Source organism: Saccopteryx leptura, chromosome 13, assembly GCF_036850995.1.
Source record: "Saccopteryx leptura isolate mSacLep1 chromosome 13, mSacLep1_pri_phased_curated, whole genome shotgun sequence".
Taxonomy (NCBI): Eukaryota; Metazoa; Chordata; class Mammalia; order Chiroptera; family Emballonuridae; genus Saccopteryx; species Saccopteryx leptura.
The window spans coordinates 55,157,394-55,177,648 of NC_089515.1; the positions used below are offsets into that span (position 1 = coordinate 55,157,394).

The 20,255-nt window shown below is 54.0% G+C and overlaps 1 protein-coding gene across 1 annotated transcript in view; it reads left to right on the forward strand.

Moving 5' to 3' along the window:
• ATP10A (ATPase phospholipid transporting 10A (putative)) overlaps nt 1-20,255 on the forward strand; it is a 90,294-nt gene that overhangs the window by 32,437 nt on the left and 37,602 nt on the right. The window contains 2 exon segments of the mRNA XM_066355699.1: nt 6,562-6,766; nt 19,437-19,522. Coding sequence (XP_066211796.1) covers nt 6,562-6,766; nt 19,437-19,522 — 291 coding nt within the window.

Consider the following 20,255-nt stretch of genomic DNA (forward strand, 5'->3'; position numbering starts at 1 on the left):
TGCCGAGATGTGTTCAGAGTGTCCCGTTAGACTCAGGAAAGACTTCGGAGCAATAGATGATGCATAATCCCCCAAAAAATCGATGTGAAAAGTCAGGAAGAAAGGTCTCCTGTTATCACTCTGCTCTCACGGGATTGTCAGGGTCGGTTCTGGGGAAACACGCCCCCTGACTGCTGGTGCCTGCTGTGCTGGGGAACCCCGGGGTCCTAGCCGAGGGCCACGTGGGCCGGGAAGCCGGAACCATAGTTTTGAAGCAGCCAGAGGCCCTTCCTTGTAGCCTGGGGACCCAGGGTTCCGGCCGCCCAGTCAGCGTTCGCCCTCTGCGACTTCCCCCTCGGGTGGGTCTGTCTTGTCGCTCCTCCTGGCTCCCCTGAGGGGTCTCCTGCACGCACACACGTGCTTCCTGCACACGCACCGGGGGCCCCGTGTCTGAGGGTTACAGGCAGCTTTTAGGACGCGCCTGGAAGAGAAGGCGTCTTAGAACACGGGCTGGTCGGATGCCTGTGGTTTAAATGAGCTGCCGGGTGGTCAGGCTGGTAGGTGGTTTCGCTGCGGGACCTCCCCCACCCACCCTGACGCCCCCTCCGCCCTGTCACTGCGCCTGACTCGCCACATTGGCCTCCGAATGTATCAGCAGAGACGGATGTTTCGGTTTAGGGACTGGGGAGAAGACACGTGGTGGACGTTTCCGCAGCCTCTTGTGGGTCAAGTTTGTGCTGCAGACTTTTATTTATTGTTTGCCTTTTCTGATTCAGGGCTGAATTCTCACCTCTGTGCTTTTTTAAAACAAGAGGTGCCCCCCCCCCTGTCAACGTGTTCTTTTTAAAAATCCCTTTCCAGAGCATTTGTTCCCTCGGTGGCTTTAAAGCAACAACAGCCCCCCCACACCTGGGATGACATGCCCCCATCCCGCGCCGGGAGGCATTTGACAACATCTGGAGCCGTGTTTGGCTGTTACAGCTTGGGGTGGGGGGGTGTCGGGTGGGGGGGACAGGCCGACAGAGTCTCGGGTGTGTGGGGCCAGGGACACTATAGAAAGGAATGGGGGGGACAGGCCGACAGAGTCTCGGGTGTGTGGGGCCAGGGACACTATAGAAAGGAATGTCCCAGAATAAGGACAGCCCCCCACCAGAAAGAATGACCCGGGCCCAGACCTCAGTCAGGCCGAGCTGGAGAAACCCCACTTTGAAGCTGTTGAGTCTGCCTGTGGTGTGACGAGTGTGTCTGAAACACGGGGTCGTGTGAATTAAGGGTGGCAGTGGGGCTTTTCTGTCTGCCGTGGAAATGTGCCCTCTCTCTCTCTCTCTGCCCCCCTCCCACCCCCTCCTCTCTTTATCCACAGTCTGAAAAATACATTCCGTGCGGGGTTTTCTCACCCCGAAGGCAGCAGGCCCAGGCTGGGACGATAGTTCCACGAGATTCTTGGCTCCCTGGGCTGTGAGCCGCCCACTCAGGGTTGGCTGGCTTCCTTCCCTCCGTCCTGGCTGCCTGGTCAGTTCTGTTTGCTCAGAAGAGCGTTGTGCATGCCCCCTTCCATGGGCTGTTCCCTCCGTTGGGTCCAGGAGTGTGGACCCGTTGTGTGGCTCCCTGTCCACTGATTCGTCACCATCGTCGCCCCGCCAGGAGTGACCCTCACCGTGCACGGCCCCACCACGTCACTCAGGGCGGGCAGGGGCACGCACGCCAGGCTGGGACAGGCAGTGGGGGGGGGGTCTCAGGCCATGCAGAATCCAGCTACCACCTGGGGGTGGGCACCCGCCCTTGGAAGGAATATCACGTGGGCGAACACAGCTGTGTCCTTAAATCCAAGTCCTTCCTGAAGTGTCTATGAACAGACCCATAGTGTGGAGGGGACCCGGGACACTGGGAAACCTTGACACTCTGAGCAACACGGCCTCAGCATCTCCGGGGAAGCCTGTGTAATTCCTGGAGGAGTCAGGCACCTGCCTGCAGGGTTGCGGGGGGGCCAGGGGGGGGTTACGACTCGGAGTTTGCTGCACCCTGGAGACTTCTCCATGGAGAAGGAGGGGTCACCCATGCTGGCCATCCCAAACTGTCTCCACAGGGACCCCAGGAAGTGGAAGGCGTTCATATCACTTAACTTGCTGGGTATAAAAAATCCGAAGAGGAGGGAGGGATGTGAGGAGGGGGCCGCGGGCCTGCGGTGTCGGCAGGGACTCCGTCCTGTCTTCTGTGTGTGGATGGGGGGGATAGCGGGGACCCGTGACTGGTGCGATGACCCTCTGCCAGCCGCTTCCTCTGTGCCCACCTTGTCTCTCTGGGAGCCGCTCCGTCCACTGCAGTCTTGGGAAATGAAGTCCACTCACCACCGAGGTGCTCCAGGGCGGGTGCCCCCGGACGGCCCTCCCATCTTCTTGCTTTGACTTTACACAGCCTCTCCCCCCCAGCCGGCTGCCACCTTGGGATCTTTCCTCTTCTTCAAACGCCACCAGTCACATTGGACAAGGGACCCACCCTAAGGCCTCATTTCCACTTAATTATTATTATTATTTTTTTAGTGACAGACAGAGAGAAGGACAGGTAGAGACAGACAGACAGGAAGGGAGAGAGATGAGAAACATCAATTCTTCGTTGCGGCTCCTTAGTTGTTCGTTGATTGCTTTCTCATATGTGCCTTGACCCGGGGGGGGGGGGGCTGCAGCAGAGTGAGTGACCCCTTGCTCAAGCCAGCGACCTTGGGCTCAAGCTGGTGAGCCTTGTTCAAACCAGACGGGCTCGTGCTCAAGTTGGCGACCTCGGGGAGGTTTCGAACCTCTGTCCTTCCCATTCCAGTCCAACATTCTATCCCCTGTGCCACTGCCTGGTCAGGCTTCACTTAATTCTTTAAAGACTCAACATCCTAGCCTGACCTGTGGTGGCGCAGTGGATAAAACGTCGATCTGGAACGCTGAGGTCGCCGGTTCAAAACCCTGCACTTGTCTGGTCAAGGCACATATGGGAGTTGATGCTTCCTGCTCCTCCCCCCCCCCCCCTTTCTCTCTCTCACTCACTCTCTCTCCTCTCTGAAATGAATATAAATAAATAAATAAATAAAATTAAAGACTCAACATCCAAATGCCCTTGTTGGGAGGAAAAAGATAAGTAAATAGAATACCCTCCTCATGAAAAGGAAACCTACCTATATATATGTGCTATATGTAATATATATAACACACTAGTATACAGAATAACTAGGTTGGTATAATTATCTCATGTACAATAACCAAATAGATTGTTATTAAAGTTATTGCAATATACAGTCACTTATAATTTATTATATATAATCATAGTATATGTAACCTGTATTATATATGTACACGTGTAATATAGTATATACAACTGCTCACAGAAATTAGGGGGTCAGGGAATGTGTAGATACTCCAGGACTTTCAGCCTTTTGTCTGGTGCATCCTCACCAATGTGATCAAAGTTGGGATTGCATCTCATTTGCATAATCAAACTTTCTTTGACTTGTTGTTTGCTTTTCTGATGTTCTTGTTTATTTATTTATTTATTTATTTATTTTTTTGGTAAGTTTCTGAAGCTGGAAACGGGGAGAGACAGTCAGACAGACTCCCGCATGCGCTTGACCGGGATCCACCCGGCACACCCACCAGGGGGCGACGCTCTGCCCCTCCCGGGCGTCGCTCTGCCACGACCAGAGCCACTCTAGCGCCTGGGGCAGAGGCCAAGGAGCCATCCCCAGTGCCCGGGCCATCTTTGCTCCAATGGAGCCTCGGCTGCGGGAGGGGAAGAGAGAGACAGAGAGGAAGGAGGGGTGGGGGTGGAGAAGCAGATGGGTGCTTCTCTTGTGTGCCCTGTCCGGGAATCGAACCCGGGACTTCTGCACGCCAGGCCGACGCTCTACCACTGAGCCAACCAGCCAGGGCCTGATGTTCTTTAATAAAAGAAAATCAAATGCTTCTTTTTTTTTATTGCTTCATATTCATTAGGAAATACCCCCTAATTTTTGTGAGCAGTATAATATAGTGTCTATAATGCGGTATATAAAGTATAGGTTATATATGTCGTATAATGAATAATTATCTAATATAACATAAACAAGTCAGAGAAAGGCAGGCCAGGCTGGGTGTAGGGTTCAGACATGGTGTGGGGTGCTCTGGACTGTGGGGGTGCGTGAGGGATCTGTGGTCTCTTCGGGTCCTGCAGGGGTCCCGTCTGGCTGTCCTTTCCCAGGTGAGCCCTGTGTCTGGGTCCCTGGGGTACTACTGCCTCTGCAGGACTCCCTGTGCGCTGAGGGCCTCTTCACAGAACCCAGTGCCCACTCAGAGCTGGCAAGGGAGCTTCCAGGCCTCCCTGCTTCTCGTGTCCCCAGTGAGTCCCCAGCCAGACAGTCACCAGAGGTCTCCTCATCGCCGGGTGCTGTCCCCGGGCACATCCAAGGGCGGGGTGGCACCCCATTCGGGGCTCAAACGCCTCCACTACAGTGAGTTTTAACAGCGGGAGCCAAGACAGGGGCGGGCAGGTGAGCTCATGGTTTAACATCCCAGTGCAGGAGAAAGCAACCCTGCTTCTGATGAGTTCCGTCCGTGAAATGTGGTTAAGATAAACCAGACACAGGCAGCGTCCATGCCTCCTCTTTTCTCTGTCATTACCTCCCTCGGGCTGTCCCCAGATCCATCCAGGGCCACTGGTCCCTTGGCAACTCCCTCGGCCACACCAAAGCCCATCCATCTCACGCTCAGCTTGTCTGCTGCTCTCCTCTGAGACTGACCCGTGACTTAGCTTCTGGACGCTTCCTTCTGCAGGAAGACGGGCTCTTTCCACTTCCTCTTGACCCTTTTCTGTGGGAGCCCTGCAGAGAGTCACGGTGAGAACGACGGAGGAGCCCACGGCGTGCCGTGTGACGACACCGCAGTCTGACCTCTAGAGAAGGAAGTGGGCAGTGGACCGGACACCAGGGCTCCCTGTTCCCTGCCAGGAGGTGGGACCGCGCCTCACCTCGGGGCCGGCTGACCTCAGGACCTTGTCACGACAGGAGGAACCCCCCTCAAGGGATGCCTGGCCCTGGGGGGTCGTGCCGGGTGGACCCAGAAAGAAAAATCTCCGGGCTCACCCTGGGCGCCTGTTTCTCCAGCCCTCCCCCCCCCCCCCAGGGGTGCTCCCAGGTGGTTTGGTCTTACCTTGGATTGATCTTCAAGGACCGAGTTAGGTCTAATACATCTACCGTCACTGGCCCTAGCAGCCAAAACGTGCTTGGCCTGTGACTGATGGATCTTGAGTCAGTGGAATGTAAGAAAAGAGAAGCTGAAAATGGAAGCAGAGCCCTTCCTGGCTGGGTAGGTCAGCTGGTTAGATGAGAACAGCGGTTCTCAACCTGTGGGTCGCGGCCCCGGCGGGGTCCGGCGAACAACCAAAACACAAGGGTCGCCTAAAGCCATCGGGAAAATACGTATTTCCCGATGGCTTTAGCCGCTGAGAAGCCGCGCTACCATCTGCAGCAGCGCTATTCAGCTTGAACACAGGCCGTTATGGACGTAGGTTCCAAACTGAATGCCTGCGGTCATGCGCAGACGTGATTGCATCATCCGTAGGGGCCTAAGGGGCGGGGAAAGGGGGCACGCTCCACAGTCCATAGCAGCGCATTACGTGTGTCCGGCGCTTGCTGACGTCATCAGTGGGCGGGCGCAGCAAGCGCGGGAGGACAGAAGCCTAGGAGGCGGAGAGGCAATGAGAAGACATAATGCATGTCAGGTATTTACATTCTGAATCATAACTGTAGCAAAATTACAGTTATGAAGTAGCCACCAAAATTTATTTTTTGGTTTGGGGGTCACCGCAACACGAGCAAGTGTATTGCGGGGTCACGGCATGAGAAAGGTTGAGAACCACTGGATTAGAACATTGTCCCAGTACGCCAAGGTTGTGGGTTCCACCCCTGGTGAGGGCTCAGCCAGGAATCAACCCATTATAAATACATGAGTAAGTGGAACAACAAATCAGTGTTTCACTTAAAGCATTTTTTTTTTTTTTTGCATTTTTCTGAAGCTGGAAACGGGGAGAGACAGTCAGACAGACTCCCGCATGCGCCCGACGGGGAACCACCTGGCACGTCCACCATGGGGCGACGCTCTGCCCACCAGGGGGCGACGCTCTGCCCATCCTGGGCGTCGCCATGTTGCGACCAGAGCCACTCTAGCGCCTGAGGCAGAGGCCACAGAGCCATCCCCAGCGCCCGGGCCATCTTTGCTCCAATGGAGCCTTGGCTGCGGGAGGGGAAGAGAGAGATAGAGAGGAAGGAGAGGGGGAGGGGTGGAGAAGCAGATGGGCGCCTCTCCTGTGTGCCCTGGCCGGGAATCGAACCCGGGTCCCCTGCACGCCAGGCCGACGCTCTACCGCTGAGCCAACCGGCCAGGGACGCAACTTAAAGCATTTTTAAGTAAAATAAAATAAAACACTTTCTCTCATGGAAACTTTCCACTCAGGGAGCGGGCGGACCGCGCAGGGGTCTCCATGTGGGAGGGACCGCCCCCACCCCCACCCCCACCCCGTCCTCTCCCGCCAGCTTTGCTCGCTAATGGCTGCCCGTCTCTCTCCCAGGGAGGAAAAGCGCTTTGTGAACCGGTTCTGGAAAGAGATCCGCGTGGGCGACTTCGTGCGCCTGCGCTGCAACGAGATCATCCCCGCCGACGTGCTGCTGCTCTCCTCCAGCGACCCCGACGGGCTCTGCCACATCGAGACCGCCAACCTGGACGGCGAGACCAACCTGAAGCGGCGGCGGGTGGTCCGCGGCTTCTCGGAGCTGGTGAGTGACCCGGGGCTTCCTGGGCACCCGCAGACTGGCCCTCGGGGTGTCAGAGCACCTGCCTTCCCCTTCCCCCGCCCCCCAATCAAGCCAAGCTGCCTTTCCTAGTGGATGGAGGTGGGACTGAGGGTCTGAGTGGACCCCTGACATGCCCCAGCCAGTGCCCAGTCTGCAGCTGACCAGTATTGGGAGGCCGTTTAATGCTATAGGAGCACTTATGACCAGCTGACTGCTGACTTACCGAGCTGTGGCTTTCATAAAGACCTGTTCCCAGCACGTGGCTCCTCAAGGGTGTTTCTTTCTTTTTTGCTTTTTAATTGATGAGAGAGAGAGAGAGAAAGGCATTCATTTGTTGTTCCACTTATTTGTGCATTCATTGGTTGATTCTTGTATGTGCCCTGACTAGGGATCGAACCCACAACATTGGTGTTTTAGGATGACACTCTAACCTAGGGGTCCCCAAACTTTTTACACGGGGCCAGTTCACTGTCCCTCAGACCGTTGAAGGGCCAGACTATAAAAAAAAAACTATAAAAAAAATCCCTATACACACTGCACATATCTTATTTTAAAGTAAAAAAACAAAACGGTAACAAATACAATATTTAAAATAAAGAACAAGTAAATTTAAATCAACAAACTGACCAGTATTTCAATGGGAATGGGAACTATGGGCCTGCTTTTGGCTAATGAGATGGTCAATATGCTCCTCTCACTGACCACCAATGAAAGAGGTGCCCCTTCCTGAAGTGCATCGGGGGCCGGATGAATGGCCTCAGGGGGCCGCATGCGGCCCGCGGGCCATAGTTTGGGGACCCCTGCTCTAACCCATTCAGCTACACCCAGCTAGGACCTAGCAAACTTCTTTAGCTTGTTGGTTTTCAGTAGTCATTTTCATTAGTCTACCGGTCAGAATGCCTGCCCTCCCACTCCCACTATTTAAAGGGGGGTGCATTGTCTGTGAGGACGAGCCTTCCCTGGGGTTCCAGAAAGCAGATGCTTAGGTACATCTGGATGGGGTTCAATAAGTTAAAATGGGCCTGACCTGTGGTGGTGCAGTGGATAAAGCGTCGACCTGGAAATGCTGAGGTCGCCGGTTTGAAACCCTGGGCTTGCCTGGTCAAGGCACCTATGGGAGTTGATGCTTCTAGCTCCTCCCCACCTTCTCTCTCTGTCTCTCTCTATCCTCTCTCTCTCCCTTTCTCTCTCCTCTCTAAAATGAATACATAAAATAAAAAAAAAATAAGTTAAAATGGGGCCAAAGCTTTAAAATCATTCCTAGTCACGTGCACGCACACCTGACCTCCCCGAACAAAAATGTCTGTGCGTGACTCTTGTCTCTTTGAGAGAAAAACAGAATAGAAGTAGCCCTCACTCACCTGTGACGACTGACATTTCAACAGTGGCCACCTGCCGTGGGCTGAGACGCGAGCCCTTTCATCTGGGTGACGAAGGCGGCCAACCTCAGAAGGCTGTGGATTCCGGTTTGCTTTGGATGAAACTTCAAATAGTTGGCCAGCTCATCCGGGCTTTATCAAGCTCCTTGGAGCCTTGACCACCACCACCAGGACAGGAAGTTCATGAGGACACAGACCTTGTGAGGTGGACGTCTCCACCTTGGTCCAGCGAGACCAGCCAGCATTGCCCATGGGAACCTTTTCCAGTGTCCTGACTTGTTGGCGTTTCAAGGCTGACAGCGGCTGACACGGGGACGGGGAGGGGTCAGGGTTGTGTTTGTAGCTGAGATTGGACTGTCTGTCTCAGGCATCAAGACCGGAAGCTCAGTGGGGACTTGGGTGTCAACAAGAAGAGGAGCCACCACCGTGCCTGGCGAGTGTTCCCGCCCGCTGTGTGCACCCGCGGGTGTGTCGTCGTTAGTGGCTCAATGTGTCTGCCTGGGACCGGGTGTGCAGAGGACAGGGTGTTCACAGGGGACAGGGTCGGAAGTGTTGTGAGTGGGAGCCCAGCCAAGCCTCAGGTGATGGGAAGATCTAGATATGAGGGCCAGCGGGAACACCACTGGTGGTGGTGGTGCAGAGAACACAGAGCTTGAAGCGATGCCGGAGAGCCAGCCCTCCGGGAGGACGTGGGTCCTGAGCCCCGGGACTGAGCAGCCCCGAGCAGGAGCCTGGCCATCTGTCAGGAGCTGTCACCTGACTGGAGCCAGGCTTACTCGTCGCCAACATTCGAGAGACAGACACACCACGGGGACACGAACGATCTCAAATTCGGAGGACACCGAGTCCCCGTGAATCAAGTCCCTGATTTCAAGGAATTCTCTGTGCTGACACCTTCAGGCAGTTAGGAGGAAAACCCCTCGCACTGGGCGGAGTCCTTTCGCTGGGGAATGGACGGGGCTCAGGAAGAGGAGTGATTATTTCTCCTGCAGAAAGAAGGACCTCTTTTCCTTACTGTGCAGAGAGCCTCGGAGAAGTCGGGTGGCCGTGCGCTGCCGAGAGGGCAGGCAGTTCATTCGGTGGTGGTGGTTGTTGTTAGCCGCTCTGCCGCAGTCGTCTGCAACATAAAGAGTTGGGAGAAATTCCAGGCGACCCTGGGGAGGGATTGAGTTTGTGAGTTCAGTGTCCGCAGCCGTCTGACCTGCCTTTTACTTTGTAAACTGCTCCGTCGTTGGGGCAGAGCAGACCTCCCATCAGCTGTGCTTATATGTGAAGTGGGCCGTTCGCTGAGGTTTGAAATAGAGACACAGCAGGGATGTCAACAGCCTGGTCAGGGTGGTGAACAGACCCTTCATCCCTAAGTTCATAAGTCCTGTCTCCCCCACCATCTTTGAACCCCCCCCCCCCCCCAGAGAACGATTGATCAGTCACTACAGATGATTTGGGGTTTGCTAGAAATTTCTAGAAATGGAACCCTACAGTTAAGGTGAATTTATTTAAATTTTTTGGTCTGGCTTCTTTCTTTCAGTACAAAATATTTTGAGCCCCTGGCTGGGTAGCTCAGTCGATCAGAGTATCGTCCCCCTACGCCCAAGTTTTGGGTTTGATCCCCAGGTCAGGGCACATAGAAGAATCAAGCCATGGATGCATAGATAAGTGGAACAACACATCGATTTCTCTCTCTCTCTCTCTCTCTCTCTCTCTCTCTCTCTCTCTCTCTCTCAAGAGAAAAATGTGTCAATAATTTGTCCTTTTTCCTTGCTAGTCTAATTGATTCTGTTACCCAGAATGTCTCGGCCGTGTGCCTCGTGACACACTCCTCGGCTGGGAGGCACCTGGCTCGTTTGAAGGGTTTGGGGGGGCTGTTACAAATACAGGTAGCGATGGAAATTCATGTGTAGGTCTTTATATGGGAATACGCGTTCACTCCTCTTGGAGAAACAAGAGCAACAGAAAACACGCAGGCATAGAGTGGCTGGATCACACGTGTTTAACTTTCCAAGAAACTGCCGACCTCTTTCCAGAGCGGCCGCACAGTTCTTGCGTTCCTGATGACTTCTGGTCCAGAAGAGCCTCGTTGTGAGTTTGCAGGCGGTCACGTGCCCCCTGTGGGTGGGGAGGGGGGTCCGCTGGGAATCGGGAGAGAGGATGATCTATTCTTCTGCCCTGTGTTAACTCGGATCGCGCCGAGCAGCGACGCACCTCCCATCTTCCGTCTGGGTCCCTTCCCGTCCTTTCTCGGACTTGGTCTGGTCACTCTTGACCTTCTTCTTGTCAAGCCTCCCTGATCGCTTTGGGCCGGCGTCTGTATCCTCTGGTCCCCGGTTTCTCCTCGCCCTCCGGTGGGCGCTGGGTCCGCATCGCCCAGGTGGATTTTTCTTCTGAATTGTGGTGACCGAACAGATCTGGTTGTGCATGAGAATTTCCCAGTGCCTGCTGCCATCGTCACCTCAGAGTCAGTCTGCAGAGAGCAACGTGTCTGGCTGCTTCTCTGTGTCTCTGCGTGTCTTCTACCTAGACCAGGGGTGCTCAACCTTTTCATACCTGCCACCCACTTCTGTATCTCTGTTCGTAGTAAAATTTTCTAACCGCCCACCGGTTCCACAGTCATGGTGATTTATAAAGTAGGGAAGTAACTTCACTTTATAACATTTATAAAGCAGAGTGACAGGAAGTTAAAGCATATCATAATAATTACTTACCAAGTATTTTATGTCGGATTTTCGCTCAGTTTGGCAGAATAAATCTTTATCAAACAACTTACTATAGTTAAATCTATCTTTTTATTTATTTATACTTTGGTTGCTCCGCTACCGCCCACAGTGAAAGCTGGAACACCCACTAGTGGGCGGTAGGGATCAGGTTGACCACCGCTGACCTAGATTTTCTTCTCAGACCGGCGGCTAACCTTGTCCTGCGTGTGAACCCCAGGGACCTGTCCTCAGGGGGCCACTTCATTATAAATGTGCCAAGGCTCACGTCCCCTGCCATGCGCCGGGGAGAGAGGGCGCCTTTTCCCTCAGGGGTCTCTGTGAGCCCTGGGCCTTTGCCCAGCCCCTCAAGCCCGCCGGCCTCGTGGAGGTGGGACACGAAGTGGCTGGCGCCCCGGCACCGAACAGGCTGGTGCAGATGAGCTTGGCGGCGTTGCTGTGGACGACGTGTTTCATCAGTGGCGCCGTGTCTCCTGAAGTACAGAGCGGCTCATGGGAAGAAAGGCTCCCACATTAGGTTCCCCAGTTCCTCTGCTCGGTGTCCGCCTGCGTGGCCAGTCCTCAGATTCCCTTAAACATCTGATGAAAGAGAAGGCGCGTTTCTGCAGGGCAGCCGCCTCACCACCCACGGAGGAAACGCACGAAGCAGCGTTGGTCGCCCTGGGGGGGGGGGGCAGGCAGGCTTTTGATTCTGAGAATTCAGGCTCCCACGCCGCACTCTGAGCCTTTTTTTTTTTTTCATTTTTCCGAAGCTGGAAACGGGGAGGCAGTCAGACAGACTCCCGCATGCACCCGACCGGGATCCACCTGGCACGCCCACCAGGGGGCAACGCTCTGCCCATCTGGGGTGTGCTCCTTTGCAACCAGAGCCACTCTAGCGCCTGGGGTAGAGGCCAAGGAGCCATCCCCAGCGCCCGGGCCATCTTTGCTCCAATGGAGCCTTGGCTGCGGGAGGGGAAGAGAGAGACAGAGAGGAAGGAGAGGGAGAGGGATGGAGAAGCAGATGGGCACTTCTCCTGTGTGCCCTGGCCGGGAATCGAACCCAGGACTCCTGCACGCCAGGCCAACGCTCTACCGCTGAGCCAACCGGCCAGGGCCCACTCTGAGCCTTTGAATCTTGAGGCCGTCTAAACTGAGGCTTCGGGGCTTTTTTTGTGGAGAGCTGACACAGCAAGGAGGCGAGGGCAGGCAGGGAGGGGAAGGGAAAGGGGAGGGCTGGCTCTTTTGATTTTCGGGTTGCATTTAACGAGGCAAAGACTGGCTTTCTGCTTCCGAGCCACGAGACGTCCGCTTGATCTCTGATGCTTATTCTTCTATGACCGGAAAGTCTGTGGTTAGGAGAAGGAGGCGGGCACCCCTTGATCAGTTTCCCCCGGGAAATGTCGGAGGCGCGAGGCCGCCCCACGCCTCCTGCCGGGTTCGCTGAGGCCCAGCACTGGTCCCGCGGTCTCCATCAGTCAGCTCTGTCTCCCTGGAGATGGGAACAACATCGGGGGTGGCTGTCCCCTCCCTCCCAGGAACCGTCTGGTGCTGTGTCCCATGGAACCCAGGTGTTGACCTCACCTGCTGCAGGTACCTACCTCCCTGTTTAGGACACTAAAGAATGGCAACTGTAGATGACAAGAGTTACTTAAAAGTGTTTTTGTGACCGTTTCTATTCTGTTTCTATCTGGATGGGGGCCTGAACTCCCCAGGGCAACACTGACTGTAAAACCGGAGGAAAGAGACCTTGGTTTAAGGCTCCTGGCAGGTGTGACACCTCCTGCCGCTTGTTGCAAAATTACCTCCGGTTTCATTCAGGCTTTTATTTATCTAATAAGGACTGGGAATCGGGCTGGGGGGGGTGTGGGGGACACTGTGGTGGACAAGACCCGTTTCTGTCCCATTTTGGGTTAACTCTTCGAAATAATTGATCTGGCAACACAACCTTTGCGATCGTGAAGGGAATCCTGCCCTCCCCCCCCCCCCCCCCCCCCCGCCGTGCGTTTGTTCGTACACCCAGTACCAGTGCCACCGGCTGCTGCTGGAGCTGGCACCCACTGTCAGCCTGGGAACGGAGGGTGGGTGGGGCGCGCAGCACGAGACCTGGGGGCCATTGTCCCACTTCCTCTGGGTCGCCCGGTCACCTCAAAGAATTGGGGAGTGGCTCTCCCTGTGTATGTATTCCGATCACCTCAGAGAATGGGGGAGTGGCTCGCCCTGTGTCTGTACCCCGATCACCTCGGAGAATGGGGGAATGGCTCGCCCTGTGTCTGTACCCCGATCACCTCGGAGAATGGGGGAATGGCTCACCCTGTGTCTGTACTTCGGCAGGGGGACGTCGCTTCATTTTGCCGCCGGGGAGAATGCGAGTGCCTGTGTGAGAGGGACCGAGCCCTCGGGAACAGGAGCGAAGCCCTCCTGGGCACCCAGCAGCCCCGTCTGCCCCAGCGCCCGGCGGGTGAGAGGGCAGGGGCAGCCCAGCAGGAGCGCTGGGACGATCACGTGTGACGCACGAGGTCCTTGGGAAACAGGCGTCCGCCACCCCTGCGCTCCCTGTGTCTGTACTCCCACCCCTGTGCTCCCTGTGCACCAGGCTCCGTGCTGGACTCGGGGAGCAGAGCTCCTCGTGTCCGGGAAGCTGAGGGCTAGAGAAGACCCGTGGAGTCGGCTCCAGCCGGGCCCGTGTGGGCCGTGTGTGCAGGAGAACCGTCCTGCCTGCACGCGGCGGGGGGGCCTGTCCTCGCGCCCTCGGACGCTCCGTGCTGCGTCCTCGTCTCCGAGGTTGGGCGCCTGTGGTCGGAAGGCAGCCCAGGGTGAGCCGCTGCTGCCTGGGCGTGCTGCGGAATCGTGAGGTCCACAGTCCTGGGGGATCTCGCGTCCCAGCGCCCCCTCTTCGCTCGCCGAAGTCACACGTTGATGAGAGGAGTGAGTGCTGGCTCCCGGGGGGGCAGGGGGTGTTCCTGGTTTTCACTCCGTGTGGCACGCACGGTGAATCCTGCTCACTTCACATCTGCAGGCGTCTCCACAGGCGGGAAACGGGTATCGGCGACCCGGCCGGGGGCCACGGACTTGTGTTTGGAAACATGGAAACTTGAAGGCCTGTTTAAGTTTCTCTAGAAATTTCCGTAGAATTGATGACCTACTTTCTGGCTTACCGCACACAGGGTCATCGTTTCCTGCTGGTGCGAGACGATCCCAGGGAGTGAAGGGAGGGAGCTGAAAAGTGCTTTTGTTTGTTTTTAAATGTATTGGCGGGACATTGGTTTACTCAAATGATACAGACGTCAGGTGCACAGTTCTCTGATCCATCATCTGTGCATCGCAGGGTGTGCTCATCACCCCGCCTCAACTCTCCCTCCATCAAGTCACCCTCGTCGCCTAGGTAACGGTGGTACCCAGGCATCGGCTCACCTAGAGATAACTGGAGATCACGGCTCACTTACTGGAGTCAGGATGTTGAAAACACAATTCCTGGTACAGCTGCTCGCTCACGTCCTATCACACGAAACATTGGAAACGCAAGCATCTGGCGGCACCTAGGTCAACATTTAACAAGAAAAAAAAATCTAGAAATGCCTAGAGAACTGCTACATGGTTGTGCAGAAGCCCAAAGAAAACAAACATCTTCTCTCTCAGGTGTGTGTGTGTGTGTGTGTGTGTGTGTGTGTGTGTGTGTGTGTGTGTGTCAGAATGGTTAACTTATTTTGAAGAGAAATGAAGGTCAGGGACTGGTTAAATAAGTTCTCACTTGTTGTGTTTACAACGAGTCCCTCGTACAGAGACACAGTTGTACTTTTATAATTATGTCACTCGGGGTAATAAGAAGGGTGGGAGGAATTCCTTACACAGGAGGCTCTGTGTTTGTCCCGGGAGACCCTGGAATTCTGGGCGGTAATTAATTAGTGTCCTCCTCATGGCTGGTTCTCAATGTTTGTTTCTATCTGCTTTAAAAAAAAAAATGTCTCTTTTATTATCATGGCAAAGGGCGCATAGCATTTTAACCCTGCTTGAGCCGCGTCCTGTGGCGGTCATCTTACTGTGACACGACCGTCATCGTCATCATCTTCAGAACTTTGTCATCCTCCTCAAGTGTGTGTCTGCTTTAAAATAAAAGCAGTTTTCGCTGGCCGGATGGCTCTGTGGGTTGGAGCATTGCCCCAAAGTGTGGAGGTTGCCGGTTCAGTTCCCGCTTGGAATATATACAGAAACAGATCTATGTTCCTGTCTTTCTCTCTCTCTCCCTTCCTTTCTGGCTAAAATTAATAAATTTTTTTTTTAAAGAATTTTTTTAAATAAAAGGAGTTAGCACGCTCTGACATGAAGGATGCTTGGGGCCTGACCAGGCGGTGGCGCAGCGGATAGAGCGTCGGACTGGGATGTGGAAGACCCAGGTTCGAGACCCCAAGGTCGCCAACTTGAGTGTGGGCTCATCTGATTTGAGCAAAAGCTCACCAGCTTGGACCCAAGGTTGCTGGCTCGAGCAAGGGGTTACTCAGTCTGCTGAAGGCCCGTGGTCAAGGCACATATGAGAAAGCAATCAATGAACAACTAAAGTGTTGCAACAAAAAGCTGATGATTGATGCTTCTCATCTCTCTCCATTCCTGTCTGTCGGTCCCTGTCTATCCCTCTCTCTGATTCTCTCTCTGTCTCTGTAAAAAAAAAAAAAAGAAAGAAAGAAGGGTGCTTGGGGACCCTCTAACCCCACCCAGCCTCTGGGGTAGGGGACAGGGGTAACAGAAGTCTGGCTGTTGGGTGACCAGGGCATGGTCCTGAGGCCAGTTTGGAATGAAATGGACAGGCTGAATAAAGACGTTTTATCCATGGGGGTGTTATTATATTGCCAAGTAAGTTAGAAGTAACTCATGAGAGTAGACTTTTCTCGGCCAAAAAGGTGTGGTCTAGTTTTGAACCCTATTCAAATTTTAAAAATATTTTTTTAGCCCTGGCCGGTTGGCTCAGCGGTAGAGTGTCGGCCTAGCGTGCGGAGGACCCGGGTTCGATTCCCGGCCAGGGCACACAGGAGAAGCGCCCATTTGCTTCTCCACCCCTCCGCCGCGCCTTCCTCTCTGTCTCTCTCTTCCCCTCCCGCAGCCAAGGCTCCATTGGAGCAAAGATGGCCCAGGCGCTGGGGATGGCTCCTTGGCCTCTGCCTCAGGCGCTAGAGTGGCTCTGGTCGCAACATGGCGACGCCCAGGATGGACAGAGCATCGCCCCCTGGTGGGCGTGCCGGGTGGATCCCGGTCGGGTGCATGCGGGAGTCTGTCTGACTGTCTCTCCCTGTTTCCAGCTTCAGAAAAATGAAAAAAAAAATAAATAAAATTTTTTTTAAACCCTCAAAAGTAAGCTCTGTAGGTTTGCTCAGGCGGTCGGGACAAAAGACCACAGACTGCGCGGCTTGTTCAACTGAGATTTCTTTTCCCACACACGGTGGCAGCGGCCGGAAGTCCAAGACCAAGAGTCTGCAGGGCTCCTTTCTTGGGACACCCCCTGCCTGGCGTGCAGACGGCCACCTCCTCCCTTTTCCTTCTCCTGGGCCTCTGTCTCAGAGTGCCTGTGTCCACGTTTTCTCCCAAGGACACCAGTCTGATTGTATTCGGTCTCACCCTAAGGACCTCAGTTTAACTTATCTCTTTCAAGACTCCATGCCCAGCCCTGGCCGGATAGCTCGGTTGGTTCGAGCGTCCTCCCAAAGCACAGAGGTTGAAGCGTTGGTGGTATAGTGGTGAGCATAGCTGCCTTCCAAAGCACGGAGGTGACTGGTTCGATCCCCGGTCAGAGCACACAGGAACTTGCTCTCTCCCTGCCTCTCTTTAAAATCAGTTTTTTAAAAAAGGACTCTAGGTCCAGATAATGGTCACAGTCGAGGTACAGAAGGTTAGAGGGGTTAGGGCAGGGGTCCCCAAACTACAGCCCGCGGGCCACATGCGGCCCCCTGAGGCCATTTATCCGGCCCCCACAGCACTTCTGGAAGGGCACCTCTTTCATTGGTGGTCAGTGAGAGGAGCATAGTTCCCATTGAAATATTGGTCAGTTTGTTGATTTAAATATACATGTTCTTTATTTTAAATATTGTATTTGTTCCCGTTTTGTTTTTTTACTTTAAAATAAGATATGTGCAGTGTGCATAGGAATTTGTTCATAGTTTTTTTATAGTCCGGCCCTCCAACGGTCTGAGGGACAGTGAACTGGCCCCCTGTGTAAAAAGTTTGGGGACCCCTGGGTTAGGGTCTCGACATATGAACTCTGAGGGGGTCAGGTGGAGGAACACAGGTCAACCCCTAACAGTCTCGAAAGATGCTCCCCAGATCTTAAAAATCCGTTGAGGCCTCCCCAGGTTTCTGAGCGAGCAGGGGAAGCCGGGCATGCTAGATGCACGCATGTACCCCCAAGGCACAGGGTGACGGGGAGAACATTATCCACGTGGTCCTTAAGTTCCAGAGACAGAATGTCTCACCGCGTCCGAGCCGTATATGTGGCATTTTCCTTGGGAAAGAATAATAAACAAAGACGGAATGCTTGCTAGCTGCCTTCCTCGTCTGCCAGGAACCGTTCCTGCGTGCTCTGGGACTCACCCCCTCCCTGGCCGTCCTACCTAGCGGCTCTTTCTGCAGATAGATGTCTGCCCCGCAAGAAGCTACCAAACGGGCTTCCGGTTCACCCCCATGACTTTAAACAGACGTGGGGCAGCTCGGAGCAGAGTGTCCCTGTGGAGAGAGCCAGAGAGAGGCCATTGCGGTCCAAGCAGGGAAGAGCCGGTGGCTTAATTAAAATCCGGGAGGAGCCTTGGAACGTGGCGTTGGAATTCCAGCGAGGGAACCGGGCTCTGTGTTATTGTATAGCACCTTCCCCTTTGCTGAGTATGCGATTTCCCCTGGAGCACAGTCAGAACTGACCCTTGAGTGATTCCCTTTATGGCTGTCAACCTGTGCCAGGGAGTGTGCCTGTGGTGGTGGTGGCGGCAGAGTCCTGACCGGGGGTGGTGTCAACCTTGTGCCATTCACGCCTGTGATCTTTTAATCACTTGCAGCGTGTGTGCGTGTGAGCAAACACGGTTCTGTTTTTTTTTTCACCATACCTATCAAGGGCAGATTTCCAAATGCAAGACTTGTTTTGTGGCGAGCTGTTATTTTTATTTTCCGTTGAGCAGAATAATACAGACATTGTGGGCTTCCGCGCTGGTTATTTAGATCGGTGAAGACGTTTTGGCCCACACTGAAGAAAAGAGCTTAGGATAAGTTTGTATTGGCCAGGTGGAAGTTGCTTCTGTAAAAAAAAGAAAATATTGATGTATTTACCCCCAGGCACAATCAATCAATCAGTCAATCAATCTTTGTATTTATTTATTTTATTATTCAAATTTTATATTTTTATTGAATCCAGAGAGAGGAAGGGGGTAAGAGGGGGACAGAAGCATCGATCTGTTTCTGTATGTGCCTCAGCCAAGGACTGAACCAACCACCTCGGCATTGCAAGACAATGCTTTAGCCAAGCGAGCCATCCAGCTAGGACTCAATCAATCAATCAATCATGCAGTCATGCCTTTCCTTCTCCGGTGGCTTCCTTTGCTGTCCTCGTCGGGGTCTCTGACTTTGTTAGAGCTCCAAGCTGGCTGGCTGGCTCGCTCACTGGGGCTGCCTGACAGCGATCAGTTCTCACCCCATCCTTTCACTGAGATGTGGAATCTCAGGAACCAAATAAACAAGATAGAAACAGACTCCTCGGTAAGGAGAACAGACAGACAGACGGCTGTCAGAGGGGAGGGAGCTTGGGGGGAGGGGCTGGGTGGAAAAGGGTGAAGGGAGTAAGCAAAAAAAACACAGACACAGACAGCAGTGTGGGATGGCAGGAAGGGAAAGGAGGTGGGGAAGATGGAGGAGGGTGGAGGGGGGATGGATGGTGCTAGAGAGAGATGTGACTTGGGGAGGTGAACACACCATGCAATACACAGATGACCTCATGTGGAATTGTGCATCTGACACCTGTGATTTTATTAACCAGTGTCCTCCCTAATAAATTCAATATATATATATATATATATTCCCCCCCCCCCCCAAGCTGGAAACGGGGAGAGACAGTCAGACAGACTCCCGCATGCGCCCGACCGGGATCCACCCGGCACACCCACCAGGGGGCGATGCTCTGCCCCTCCGGGGCGTCGCTCTGTTGCATCCAGAGCCATTCTAGCGCCTGGGGCAGAGGCCAAGGAGCCATCCCCAGCGCCCGGGCCATCTTTGCTCCAATGGAGCCTTGGCTGCGGGAGAGGAAGAGAGAGACAGAGGAAAGGGGTGTGGAGAAGCAGATGGGCGCTTCTCTTGTGTGCCCTGGCTGGGAATCAAACCCGGGACTTCTGCACGCCTGGCCGACGCTCTACCACTGAGCCAACTGGCCAGGGCCTCAATATATATTTTTTAATGAAGGCATGTGATGGGCCCCAGGTGCTGGCATTCTGCAGAGGCTCCTAGGCAGCGCCTCTTAACGTGGGATTCGCCTCCTGTGGGCACAAGCCGCAGAGGCCAGGGGCCCTGAGGACAGAGCAGCGGAGTCCGGGTGTCGCTCACCTGTCCGTGCTGTCGTTGTAGGTCTCCGAGTTCAACCCCTTGGCGTTCACCAGCGTGATCGAGTGTGAGAAGCCAAACAATGACCTGAGCAGGTTTCGAGGTTGCATGTGAGTATCTATCATCCGTCTGGCCCGAGCTTGTCCTTGTGACTGACAGACTCTTTCTACGTGAGCGGTTGACCCATGAGCAGCACAGGGGTTCAGGGCACTCACTGACCGCCATGCAATCGAAAATCCTCGTATAACTTTCAACACCCCCCAAAACTTTTAACCGTCGACCAGGAGCCTTACAGATGACATGAACAACCAATTGATGCATGTTTTGTATGGTATAGGTATTACATACTGTATCCTTACAAGGAGGTAAACCAGAGGAAAGAAATGTTATTAAGAAAATTACAAAGATGAGAAAACAAACATACAGTACAGTGTGTCCGTAAAGTCATGGTGCACTTTTGACCGGTCACAGGAAAGCAACAAAAGACGATAGAAATGTGAAATCTGCACCAAATACAAGGAAAACCCTCCCAGTTTCTGTAGGATGATGTGGCAGCATGTGTGCATTTGCAGATGATGATGTAACACCATGTATACAGCGGAGCAGCCCACGGCCATGCCAGTCGATGTGGACGGTACAGAGGAAAGTTCAGTGTGTTCTGTGGCTCACTAAACTCAAATCTGTGACCAAAGTGCAACATGAATATCTGCGCGTTTATAACGAAGCGCCACCACATAGGAATAACATGACTCGGTGGGATAAGCAGTTGAAGGAAACCGGCAGTTTGGTGGAGAAACCCCGTTCTGGTATAGGCCATCAGTCAGTGACGAGTCTGTAGAGGCT